Here is a 13,263-nt window from a genome sequence, read left to right on the forward strand (position 1 = left end):
ATAAGGGACCAATGTTTTGGGAATCCTAGAATGTTTATCTACTGCCGGGATAATTTCACAGGGCTCAATCTTGACAATTAAATAGACATTAATTAGATTGATGTCTCCCTTAACAAAGGAGAGGATGAAACGAGAATGAAAAAAAAAAAATGCACTTTGTCAATGAAAATGCAAATGGAAATGGAAATGGAAATTCTATGATACTCGCCGGTGGAATGGAAATGGCACTGTGATATTGATAGGCAGGCAATTAATGTTGATTTGGAATATTGGAAAAACAAACAGAGGATTGAAGTTATCCCAAGGACGATGGCAAAGCCCGGCAAGTTAAGTTTTTCAGGATCATAAGGAATGAATGAGAAAGAAGATGTGATGAGAGAATGATTAGATGTGATGAGAGTGTTGTTGGAGAGGAAGGTATACGTTATAGGAAACGGTGGAGCGCTGGAGCGGTGGAGCGGTGGAGCGGTGGAGCAGTGGAGAGGTGGAGCGGTGGAGCGGCTGAGGGTAGGGCAAACATAAGACCCGGTGCGCGGTACCGATAGGAACTCAGAGTGGCAGTTGACTCCGGTCTAAGCACGCGTCACGCGGAAGACCGAGTGCATCTTCCTTCTCCCTTCCTTTTCACTCACTCGGTCACTCACTCACTTGTCCTCCAACAAATCTTCTAAATCTAAAAATCAATTTTTTTTAATAGCCAACTTGAACCAACTTGTAAAATTCCATTTCAATTTCACGACTGCCTTCATCTGATCGAGGAAAATAAGTGCCCGCTGAAAATTTTCAAATCGATAGTATCGTGGCAACGATGTTGTCCTGACCCGTTGGAGGCCAGGAAGTGTTGAAATTGCACGCCATACATTTTTGTTTACATCACCTTCCAATTGATAAAGTGATTAACAGTGAATTATTTAATCATGGAAATTAGAAAAACGGAGAGAAGAATGCTTGACGTTTTTCACGTTGTCCTCCTTGTGATTGTGTTGTGCGTGGAGACGCGCAATGCTGTGCCACTCATGTCTGAAAATGGTGCTATGGTGAGTGGTGATTTTCAAATTGATGAAATATCAATCGTCCATCCATTTCTCATGCATAATCCACTTGGAAATCGTGAAAATTCGTTTTATTGTCATATCACCAGAGTTACGAGTAAAAGTTGGAATTCTACTTGAAATACGTCAAAATTCATTGATCGTTTGACACTTGAATCAGTCCAAGTAATGCATCTATCTGCATAGCAAATTGCATTCCCAATTGATAAAAATATTGGAATAATTCATTATTGGCACACGATTGGAAGAGAATATGAAGGAGTTAAAGAGAGAAATATCTATATAAAGTGGCTAGAATGAGTAAATTAATGGTAGCACCAATCCTGAGTGAAAAAAAAGAAATGACTGTTCATGTGAGACAAAGTGTAATTTTCAAATAGTATGACCTTCGCCGGGTGTCTTTGTCGAGCGCATTGAGCATTTCTTAGGGGGATTCACGAGATGAAAGAATACGGCGAGGAGAATTCACTCGGCCATTTAACAAAGATATATGCTAATCGCTCTTACACCTCCACTGAATCCTCATTGTATCCTAGGAAATGGTTAATAATGTATAGCCTGAATGCGGAAATGGAGAAATAAAACCATCGAGAGGTTGACCTTCGTTGTTGCGGATTCTCTAGTCAGTACACGAATTCATTGCCATTCGAATGAAATAGTGAAATTAATTAATCACAATTCACAAGTAATCCTATTTATAAACGCAAATTTAACAAATTTTTCCAACATCAAAATAGCTATAAGCTAATATCTGTAACTTTGATTGAAAATTGAAAATTCATGCTGGTTGGCACTTGTGTATAAAAACAGACGAGATGATAAAGATACGTTCCGGGAGTGTCTCTTGAATTAATCATCACCAACTTGTCAAGTGAACTCACGACGAGATCACTGAATTACAAATTCAACACGCACATCTTGTTCTTCTATTTTTTTTTAAATTTTTTATTTCTTAAATTTTATTTCACAATTATTCTTCGTTGAAATATCAAACGAATGGACAAAATCAATTGCTCACAAATTGCTGCTTTGACAAAACATTCAATAATTCTCCTCAACTTGAGTGCATATCAGTTTGGATTAGAGAACGTGAGATGTAAGAGAATGAAAGTCTTCTTCTTCTTCTTGCAGGATGCCTTGCATCCTGTGATGTGATTGACCGATGAAAGGATTAACAGTGTTGAAGTAATTAACGTGCGAACTGAAATCGATGAATCAGTCTACCACAGACGGGGTTTATGTACTCAATTTATGTACATATGCTAGATTACTTCCGGCCGCCGTTGAATCAGCATTTTTCGCGCCAATGAGTGAGTCACTGGTTGGAGCGACCTTTCCTCATACTCACGGATATTTCTCATCTCGATGGCGTGGTTCTGCCAAGATTTCTTTTAGTTTAAACTCTTTCAATTCTACTTTATCAAATTACCAGTAAATTACAAATTAAGCAAATTATTCGTAGATGGTCGATGGTTTCATGTTTGATGCTGCATTTTGCTATGCATTTTTTGCTATTTGATGAGTGAACTCCGGGATGACCTTGTCCTTGGAGAGGTCTTTGTCGATGGCATCGGTATTCCACACCCTCAGCATAGCCTGGCGACGCGAGACGATGCGACGCGCCGCGAATACCACCGAATACGGAGGGTAATAGTATAGGCTTTGTCTTCGCCACACAGATCCTTCACATTCCCCCTCGACCCATCACGCGTGCCTCACACTCGACACATTTTTACACGCTTCTAAATCCCCTCTTCAAAGCTTCCAATATTTAATTCAATTGATTGATTGATAATCATATTCATATTGTTTTTAATTTTCATTTTATTATTAACTCATGTTTTCCGTGTTTCTTATGGGAGATCTAGGAGAATTAAATGCTTTTCCACATTATGTTATACACTTTTATAAACATTTATAGTGCGAAATCAATTTTTCTCATCGTTTGGTGAACTACATTACACATGACAACGTCGTAGATTATATTTAGTGATACACGAATGCGACTGATTAGATAGACTGATAACCATTGTGAATGTCGAAGATAACATTTCCGGAAAGTAATGCATCGCGTAACTTTGGTTTCATCCGTTAATTATAAAAACTACTGACTTTTAAAAAAAAAGATATAGAAAAATTTGCCCAAGTATCAGCGAAAGCCACTTCGTACCTTTTACTTATACGCTGTTGATTTATTCTCTTCATCCAATTATATTTAGTGATTTATCTTACACAAAATTTATCTGATAAATGACGTAACTAGTGTGTTCTCAGCGCGTAATTGCGGTCAAGGAAAGCTCCAGTATACTCCAACTTCTATTGATATTCGGAATTTAGGCATTCGGTTATGACCGACTGAAACTTCACCGTTCCATTCAACTCTTCGCTACATAATTGTTACAATTCATCAAACACTATCCGAAAAATGTATAACTAATTCATAAAAATTATAAAATAATTGTTATAATAAAAAAACAAAAAAAGGAAAAGTTTTTCACAAAGACAAGTCCATAATTTTTTATTAGTTATTGATGATTGGCGAGTTGAAATAATCATGCGAGATGACACTTGCAAATAATTCTACCGAAATTTTAGAGAAAAAATGATTGAAATACTTAACAACTCCCAAGTAATATAAATCACCCTCACATACCGTTAATCATTATGAATGAAACCCTCACTGATATTCAACAGATGAACAAGCATTCTCATTATGAATTATTCCAATTTATATTATAAAAAAATTGAAGATGATGGAATGATTTCATCAGTTTTTTGACATTGAAGTGATTTATCATTCAATATTTAGCTATTTCAATGATATTTTGCAGGAAGTCATCAGCTTTCACGATACAAGGGCGTCAAGTAATTGTTATCAGTAGATTATAAATTTGTGTCAATATAGTTTGGGATAATGGAGCATTTCATTTATTTTTCAGAGATATTTATCGCAGTTTGGGTACCTGCCACCATCAAATCCGAGCAGTAGTCAAATTATAACGAAGGAAACAATGTCAAAAGCTATTACAGATTTCCAATCCTTTGCAGGATTGAACGTCACAGGTAATAATTCTAAGGGAAATTTTCTATTCATTTAATCGAAAACTCACGACTAAAATTTTTATCGATAAGTCTGAATGAAAGTATAAAAATTGAATCAATTTTTTTTTTTTTTACAAAAATGAAAAATTACCTGGCTACCCATTTGTTTTGGACCATTATATAACTATATTTGCTAGTTGCCGTGACCTTGACGATGTATGGATTTTTTTTACTGCTTTATCATTTTTCAATTCAAAGAATTCCACTATTATCGCATTCATTGATGCCGTATTATTACTCCTTAAATTCCCATTTTCGATAAATCTGAGACCTCCCAATTCTAAAAATTTGTCACAATTAGAATTATGTACGTTAATTTTTAACTCTACTGAGTCGAAGATAGTCATGCTTTAATGCGTGCCCCACCAGGTCCTGCATTCCACTCATAAACCGTTTACTGATGTTCAATAAAAACAACATAATTATTGATGAAAAGAAAAAAACAAAGGTATGATATAGAAGGCTAGAGAAGATTATTCCCACGTGGAATTATTTCTCGTCATTTCCACCGCTATAATTATGCAATGATTACTGCCTATCCAATAAATTGATGGACGTCGAGATCACTGAGAAAATAATGTGTTGAAATTGCGCTAGAAAAATTTTGACAAATATCAGGAGAGCAAATATTAGCATTCTCTCATGTGTTTCCTATTTGTTTTATTTATTTTTTGTATGTAGGCTTCTTAGACAATGAGACCATTACACTCATGTCAGCTCCTAGATGTGGTGTCAAAGACAAAGTTGGTGCTAGCTCTGATGGCAGGTCGAAACGTTATGCTCTTCAAGGTATGTAATCCTTAACCCTTACGGATATGGAAAATTTGCCTGGTTATCCATTGAATACCGTACCCATGTAACAACTATTCAAGTTCATTCAAGCGTCTCACGAACAATTTTATCGCAACTCGGACAAACTCACTTAAATCATGATTCTGAATCTCTAGATTCAACGTACATTTTTTTCTCTCTGGAAATGACGTCGATTTTTTTTTTTTTTTTTGTTGATTTACGACAAAAGGTTGAGTTGATGATTGTTATTGCAAAAAGTCTGCCAAATGAAATTTTGAAAGAAAAAAAAAATCATAAATGATACCATAGACAATGCTTCTCACGGTTTTATCCAGAAAAACACTGTCCCAAGTTTATATAACATTAAACAGGCGTGTTATGAACATGTATCTCGATAATTATTGATGATCGGTACTCAGTGGGTAAGCCGTAGGTGGCATGGAGTTGCATAAATGTAAAGTCGAGACACGCAAGCTAATGAGTGTTCTCTCTAAGCCGGAACACAGAACGTTAACGATAATTCACAAGAATAAAGCTTTGGAATAAAATTGTCCCGTCATTTCATCACAATTTCAACGAGTGGTCAATTAACAAATCCGCGATAAAAAAAATTCCATGAATAAATAATTGAATGATTTTTAGGATCGAGATGGAGAGTGAAGAAATTGACGTATAAGATATCGAAATACCCGACATTATTAGAAAAAAAAGTAGTAGATAAAGATATTAGCCGAGCGTTTGCGGTGTGGTCAGAATACACTGATCTAACTTTCACTCAAAAAAGATCCGGCCAAGTACACATTGAGATCAGATTCGAGAGAGGCGAGCACGGGGATGGTGATCCCTTCGATGGACCCGGTGGGACTCTTGCTCATGCATACTTCCCAGTGTACGGTGGTGATGCCCACTTTGACGAATCGGAACACTGGACAGTCAATAGTTACCGGGGAACTAATCTCTTTCAAGTGGCCGCTCACGAATTTGGTCATTCTCTGGGTTTGAGCCACAGCGATATAAAATCAGCTCTGATGGCACCCTTTTATAGAGGATACGATCCGGATTTTGTACTTGATAGCGATGACATTCAAGGAATTCAGGTAAAAATTGAACAATCGTACAAATGAACAAAATTTCATTTGACTATTGAATAAATAAATTTTTATGCTCAGGCCCTGTACGGAACTCGAACGTCGAAAATCGGCGGTACCGATACAAACGTTCATCACAGAACTACTGCATCACCAACTGGTGAGGAGGATCAAGAATTGTGTTCAGATCCTAAAGTGGATACTATGTTCAATTCTGCTGATGGTAATACTTATGTCTTCAAGGGTAAATATTACAAAATGTTGCATTCACAATCAAATCATTCCCTCCAATTAATCATTTTAACGGTTAATCTACTATTTAATCTTAGGGGATCATTATTGGAAATTGACATCTGACGGTGTGGCTAGTGGATATCCCCGGCCAATTACCACTACCTGGAGAGGGCTGCCTGGCAATATAGATGCGGCTTTCACCTACAAGAACGGAAAAACCTACTTTTTCAAAGTATATATTTTTCAATAATTTGAATTTAATTTATTAAATCAATCAATTTTCTTTAGTTTTCTTTTACTTATTTTTTTTTTGCATCAGGGCTCCAAATACTGGAGATACGTTGGGGGTAGAATGGATGGTGACTATCCAAAGGACATTAGCGAGGGATTCACTGGGATTCCCGACAACATTGATGCAGCTACAGTATGGACTGGTAATGGTAAAATCTACTTCTACAAAGGGACCAAATTTTGGAGGTTCGATCCCTCGCAGAAACCTCCGGTGAAGAGCACCTATCCAAAACTCATATCAAATTGGGAGGGATTGCCCAACAATGTTGATGCAGCACTAACGTATCACGGTTTCACGTATTTTTTCAAGGACAAGGCGTACTACCGCTTTAATGATCGTACATTTTCGGTGAATTCACGCAACACATTCTCATTATTTCGCCATATGTCGATACTTGGTTAATGTTATTGTTCACCAGGTTGATATTGCTGATCCTGCATTTCCAAGGGCGACTGCCTACTGGTGGTTTGGCTGTAGATCAGCGAGTCGCGGAACGCTAGGTAATATCCAATGGAAAAATACTTATCCCTATCGATCTGGCAATCTGGAGGAGCACGGCGACGATCTCAATCACGACGATGTTGACGACATCGTTTTAGATGCAGGTACTTGACCAATTCGATTATTTTCCGATGATTTTCTACACGTGAAACTTCCCACGCCTCCCAATTACCAATACAAATTTCATATATTTTTCAAAGTACAAATACAAATTCAAATACAAAGTATACATAATACATAAATAATATATTCTTTCCCTTTCTTACTAACATATCAGAGGTTAAATTATCACTTTTAAAAATTTTCAATTAATTTCAATTGAACTTGCAACAATTCAAAATATTATATTTTTCCTTATGAATATGTCCATGACTTGCGTTTAACAGCGCGCATAGATAAATAAATAAAAAATCATTAAAAATCCTCGGTAATACCTTTCGGAAATGATGCAACGTCCCTCGTGTTCCTCTATTCAATGCTCTATGTAAACATTCAGCGGATTGGCTTTAACAACCGTAGATTATTTCCGGCAATATATGTAGAGCGATGTTTTGTACGTAAAAAATCCGATCATATAGATATTCATTTTCTCGTCCGTTATCATATTAAAAAACTTCCTCTTTGAATGAATATATCCAATTATCGTGTCCACGTTCAAAAGTACTCAATCCTCGGAATAAAGAAGAATTATTTCAGTAGTGTGAAGTCATGAAATGAGATAAGTTGAATTTTATACTCTTTATATATATGAAAAATTCATTGAAAAAAAAGTATATAAATGTAAAATAAGTCAAACTGCAAGTTCAACTCATCCCACTTTACAACTTTACTGCTAATTTTCAAATGTTATTATTAGAAAAGAAGAGTCGTTGTGTGAGAAAGATCGTCGCCATCGAATCCACAATCAACCAGAGTAAATATAATCCTCAAAAATACACAGTATCGTTTTATTTAATGGCTTCAATGGCACAATTCGTTTTTGGTGATTTCACTTATCATAATCAATAATTCCAGCGGGACCTCTCACTTTTATCTAATTCTTCCATACAACGAACCACGCGATTAATACTTATTTTATTTTTTTTATTAACTTGTTTTATCAAATCCTGCATGCCGTACAATCCTTACACATTCTATAACAAAGAAGTAAAAGGTAAAAAGTCGATTTACCCGATATTCAAGTTTTCGAGAAATATTTTTGAATATTTTTTTTTTTCGTTCTCAAAAATGCGTGAGAAAAAAAAGTAATAAACGTCTCCTTTATATGTACTCAGATATTTTTCTCGTTAACTGCACTAGAGAACAACTCGACTTTTTATCTCGTGTTCATCTTTTGGCTAGTGAATTTGAGACAGCCTACATATTTATATGCTAATTATGGTGGAGTATCGCACGATGGAGCCAACGAGAGGAGATGATCAAGAGGAAGATCTTCATTTTTCAAAAGGTGCATGGTTGAGAAAATACTATAGTGTGTTGATTTGGAACTTACACTTGATTAAATGCCTGCTCTCTCACTAGCACTGGAATGAATTGACGAAAAGTTGTTTTTTCACTACTGCAAATCACTGCTTTTATTGCACACTACAATTTGAAATTTTGTTGCACAGCCTTCTATTTATTTTTTCTCATGTCTAAAGCCAATGATTTTTTATGGTAATCTGATTCAATAAGTTTTCAATATTTGCATGTTCAATATTTTCGGATAATTATTATTAATATAATGCCTTGCACGGATTGGTGAATTTCTTGAGATCCCTCCTAATTGTAAAATTCAGGGGCTGGACATTTATCGCACTCGCCAATCATGATATTTATATGGACGCCAAAGAGTTCGTTCAACTCTAGCTCGTCACAATAAAATTCTTTTATCCACATCACGTACCACAAAATTCACTTTCTCAGAACGGCTGAGGAAAAAAAAACATGAAAAACTAATAGTGTTTCCTTGAGACCCACGTTCAAGCGTCGTCCATCATTGAGAGAATAAAATTCACGTTATTCACTTCGAATTAACGATAGAATAAGAATGTAAAATATTTCCAGAGATGAGCAACTATCGTTCAGCATTGTCATTCGGTGGAATGCTAAAAAAATGAGAGGATGGGCAAAATCCAATTGGCCATTTAATCCGAAGCGGAAGAGATCATAAATTAAAGTACCTCTTGCCTCAGCCAATGCCACCACTGAAAAAAAAAAAAAAAAACAATAGAGAATGAATCAAGTAATTCCTCGTGCGATACTCCAGAATAATAATGAACCAAAAAGTGATGAAATGGAAATCCCTCCAGGTGAAACTGACGAACAGCTTGTTACATCTTCCAACCAGGACTCTGTGAATTCAAGCTCTAAAGGTTCAACGTTCATATATAACACTCAATCTTGCCGTTTACCTTTCTTTATTATTTTCTTAATTATCCTGCAGAGGTTTACGTTTAAATTAACGTAAGGTAGCATTCAAAGCAATGCCAGTGCATCATATAGAAAAGTGACTATGCCATGTTATTGTGTCACTGGTTACCATCACCAAGAAAAATTCGCGATTATTTAAAAACCATTAGAAAGAGATATAAAACATTGTATTTCCTAAGTTATATTTATACTCGCAAGCATCGTCATAATGTAAAAATGCAAGAGGAGGATCATGCATTTTATTGTTAATGTATTGAAATTTTAATCTAAGTGACCGTTACACTGCCAAATCATGTGACGTGTTGCTTGTTACTATGGTTAAAATATGGCTGAGGAGTGACCGATGGACTGAATGTGATTGCCTTCGACCAACAATAATCAAGGGGGAAAAGATGAAAAGATGAATTTGAAAAAAAGAGTCCCTCATGTTCCCTACCCGATTTCTCGAAAAACATCTTTCAATTTAATAGACATAGCGAGATTTTTGTAAGGATTATTTTCGTAATTTGCATTTTAAACTATAGAGGAAATTTTGAGAGAAATTTCGCTATCTCTCATCCAGTTTAAGAGAATTTCGGGAAAAGAGTTACGTTACGTTACGTTTGACTAGTCGATAAAAACGATTAACCGCGAATACATGATACATTGTTAACCCCAAATATTGTGTCATTAAAAAACGTCAGTTAATTCGATAATAATGAATTTTTGGAAGTCTCCCACTTATGAGATTTAGTAGCGAAATACATAAAGTGGATTTAATCGAGAACTTAATATTTTATAATTATTGATTTATAATGAAAAGATTGAAGAAATTTTTCGTATTTCATGCATAAAAAAAAATTTTTTTTATAGTTTCTCCTTAAATCAATAGTTTTTATGATTACTTGGTATTTAATGAAATGACAAAATTATGCATATATAACTTTATAAAGTTGCTAAGATTGCTACGAATTTCTACGTGGTTAATGAATAATATATTTATCATAGAAATCATTGATGTAAAATTATGCAAATTTTATTATTTAATGATGGAACATCAAACAATGTGTTGTAATGAAGCGACCAATATAATGGACACCCGAGTGTTTAAAAAATATTTTTGTAAAATACAAATTTCTGATGATACATGATACATAATAAATTATATGCAAGATAAAGCATATTCTTTTCTATTGATTGATTCCATATTGTTTTTGTATGAGATGGATGAAAAAATTCAATGAGCATTGATTTTTCTATTTGATTTTTTCACACGAATAACTTGGTCGTCAGGAATTATCCATTGAATCAAGTATTGATTGACAGTTTTTTTTTATTACCAAGAAGAATTAATGCACTCGACATTTACTCATCTAGTAAAATTTCAATTGTCTACCTAAGTACTTATTAATGATTGAATTCATTGATGCTTTGAAATCGATAATAACATTGACAATATTGTTGGGATAGTGGCGTTATTTTTGCAGCTTATTCAATCTATTTGTATTGTAATATATTTTCTCCGTACTTACATAAAATTTCACCAGTAAATTTGGCTGAATTTCCTAACAGATAATAATAGTCGGCCATCATTCAATATGTACATAAAAAAATAAAAAGATTATGCACCACTTCATTATTTTTTATTGATGTTTATTAAATCGTTTCTCAGTTTCGGTTTATACGTCAAGAGTTTGGAATACTCTTGAAGAATTCTTTTCCAGTAACAAACAATATCTGACATTCGTAATTTGTTCCATATGAAGTCTCTACCCCTTTGAGCTATTTTTCTTGCCATGTCGTCATTCTCTCTAGCGAACATGATCAGTCTTCTATTAATAATAATAAAAAAAAATAAAAAACCAAGTCATGTCATGAAGTTTTTGCAATTGGTTTCGATGATCAACTTTAATACTTGTATATTTGGTGAATCAACTTATCATTCTTTACCTCGTCTCTATACACAATATTATTCTCGATCACTTACTTCAAATCTGCCTGACTGGCCTCCTTTGGAACTGGAATGTAATGAATCCAGGGTTTCATGGTATCATAATAAAACTCCAACCACTCAGCCCCAACGTGAAATACAAGCGAATTGCACAAAAACAAATGCTTATGCCTGAAGGAGGCGGCAACCCCTCGATAGTTGAACAAATATTTGTATTTACAATGATCCTCCAGAGGTATCTCTGGGGCTGGTGGTTTGTATAGAGTGTCCTAAAAAAAATGTATTATAAACAATGAATTTCAAGAATTTTTTGGGTCAAAAAGGAACTGGAAGTGTGACAAATGTTACGTGTAATGTTACTCAGAGAAATAAAATTGCATTGCTAACTAACGTTTTACGTTACGACTTCCCTACTGAATTAAAATGTTTGTTCTGAAATGAAATTATTCGTTTTACTTCATTTGATTTCCAAGCTTGATTCTTCGTATACTGAGCATCAACTAATTCAGGCTGAGCCCGTCCCAATAACACTAGACTATCCCTCTCAGGACTAGTTCTAGAGCCTCTGAAGAATGCTTTATTTTCCTTCTGATCCCAAGGAATTTTCACGCTGGATTTATTCAAAGAAGATCGATGCTGATCCCATCGTCCTAAACCTCGAGGATATAGTGAAATAGCAGGCCCTCCATCCCAGAAGGACCAAGCTGGATACATTATATCATAATAGTCGGATGTCTACAAAGAGCATTCGGTAATGCATTAGGTAATTTTGACATTTATCCCTACCATTACCTTGCTGAATGAAAATATTGGCATTGCCGTTCCAAAGTGCTTGTTAGACTGAGGATAGTCCCTTGTGTTTACAATAAATTCAGTATCCGTCAAATTACTGATGATTTTGAAAAGAAAATGCTCAACACCTGCACATCTCGAGGGAAACATGCACTCTCTATTCCTGTACAATTGCTTCCCTATTATTTGATATATCGTTGCTCTGGGGGGGGGAAAAAATGAAAAATCAATTCAATTACAATTATGCAATTGATATGTAAATCTTAGCAACCTGGACATCGATGATTCTATGAGATCCTCATCAATTCCTTTTTCCTTGAATGGTAATAGATCTCTTTTAATCCCTTCAGCAAAACAGCTACAATTTTTTGATACACATTCATTGTAAGTGGATTCTGCGTATTCAATTGCTTTCCAGTATTCTTTGTACATTTTCGATGTATCTACATTCAGTAATACCATTATGGAATTGATTCTTTTCATCTTGGAAGAGTAATCAAAATCAAAAGTCTAGGTTACCTCTCAAAATCTGGGGCTTTTCACTGTCTTTTCTACAATTTGTATTATCCTTAACAGTGCAAAAATCTTGAGTTGAAAATCCATTCAGAAAAGTCATACATAGAAAAAATAAAAACATTAAAGGCATTTTTGTACTCGAGTTAAATAGAAAAAAAAATAGAGCAGTCCTGTAATCCAAACAGAGATTGCCAGCGTCTGTACAAAACATTCAAGGTTTCAACCAAAGAGGATTGTCTAAAGTAGAGGCTCAGTTCTGGGGGTTTGAGTGACTCCAGCGGCATCGTAGTACTGCACCCCAAGAGAGGGAGGGCGCAACACGCAATGCTGGGGTGTCCATCAAGTCGACGGGGTGAATTTTATTTTCTGCTGTACGAATACTTTTTGTTTTTCATTTGTTTAACTGAAATTTAGCCGACTGTAGCACGTACGGAAGGGGGAAACCACATCTTGTGGAATTTCAATTGAAAAAATTATTCAATATGTTGAACATATACCACTAATGAGTTTATATTTTTAAATGAGCGCGTTGTCCTAGTGGTAACGTGCTCG

General features: G+C 35.1%; 2 protein-coding genes across 6 annotated transcripts; one reads left to right on the plus strand and one right to left on the minus strand.

Moving 5' to 3' along the window:
- Positions 1–540: 540 nt before the first annotated feature.
- On the plus strand, positions 541–10,896 carry LOC105271342 (Matrix metalloproteinase 1). Of its 5 annotated transcripts, none has more exons than XM_011312832.1 (10): positions 970–1,037; positions 2,184–2,699; positions 3,992–4,115; positions 4,836–4,943; positions 5,589–6,043; positions 6,116–6,278; positions 6,364–6,500; positions 6,588–6,908; positions 6,979–7,165; positions 9,108–9,270. In XM_011312832.1, the coding sequence occupies exons 2-10, from the start codon at positions 2,571–2,573 to the stop codon at positions 9,158–9,160; spliced, it is 1,677 nt and encodes a 558-aa protein (XP_011311134.1). In that variant the 5' UTR covers positions 970–1,037; positions 2,184–2,570; the 3' UTR covers positions 9,161–9,270. The 5 variants fall into 5 exon arrangements, with proteins under 5 accessions (XP_011311133.1, XP_011311134.1, XP_011311136.1 ...); XM_011312834.1 differs by having other exon boundaries at positions 6,979–7,060; XM_011312833.1 differs by lacking the exon at positions 9,108–9,270 and adding an exon at positions 9,353–10,896 and having other exon boundaries at positions 971–1,037; positions 6,979–7,060.
- A 188-nt stretch (positions 10,897–11,084) lies between these two features.
- Positions 11,085–12,931, minus strand: LOC105271343 (O-glucosyltransferase rumi homolog). Its single transcript, XM_011312836.1, has 6 exons — positions 12,715–12,931; positions 12,467–12,638; positions 12,196–12,397; positions 11,860–12,138; positions 11,440–11,672; positions 11,085–11,284 (listed from the first exon to the last, which is right to left on the minus strand). The coding sequence occupies exons 1-6, from the start codon at positions 12,920–12,922 to the stop codon at positions 11,089–11,091; spliced, it is 1,290 nt and encodes a 429-aa protein (XP_011311138.1). The 5' UTR covers positions 12,923–12,931; the 3' UTR covers positions 11,085–11,088.
- Positions 12,932–13,263: the final 332 nt, after the last annotated feature.

Source organism: Fopius arisanus, unplaced genomic scaffold, assembly GCF_000806365.1.
Source record: "Fopius arisanus strain USDA-PBARC FA_bdor unplaced genomic scaffold, ASM80636v1 scaffold00108, whole genome shotgun sequence".
NCBI classification, from domain to species: domain Eukaryota; kingdom Metazoa; phylum Arthropoda; class Insecta; order Hymenoptera; family Braconidae; genus Fopius; species Fopius arisanus.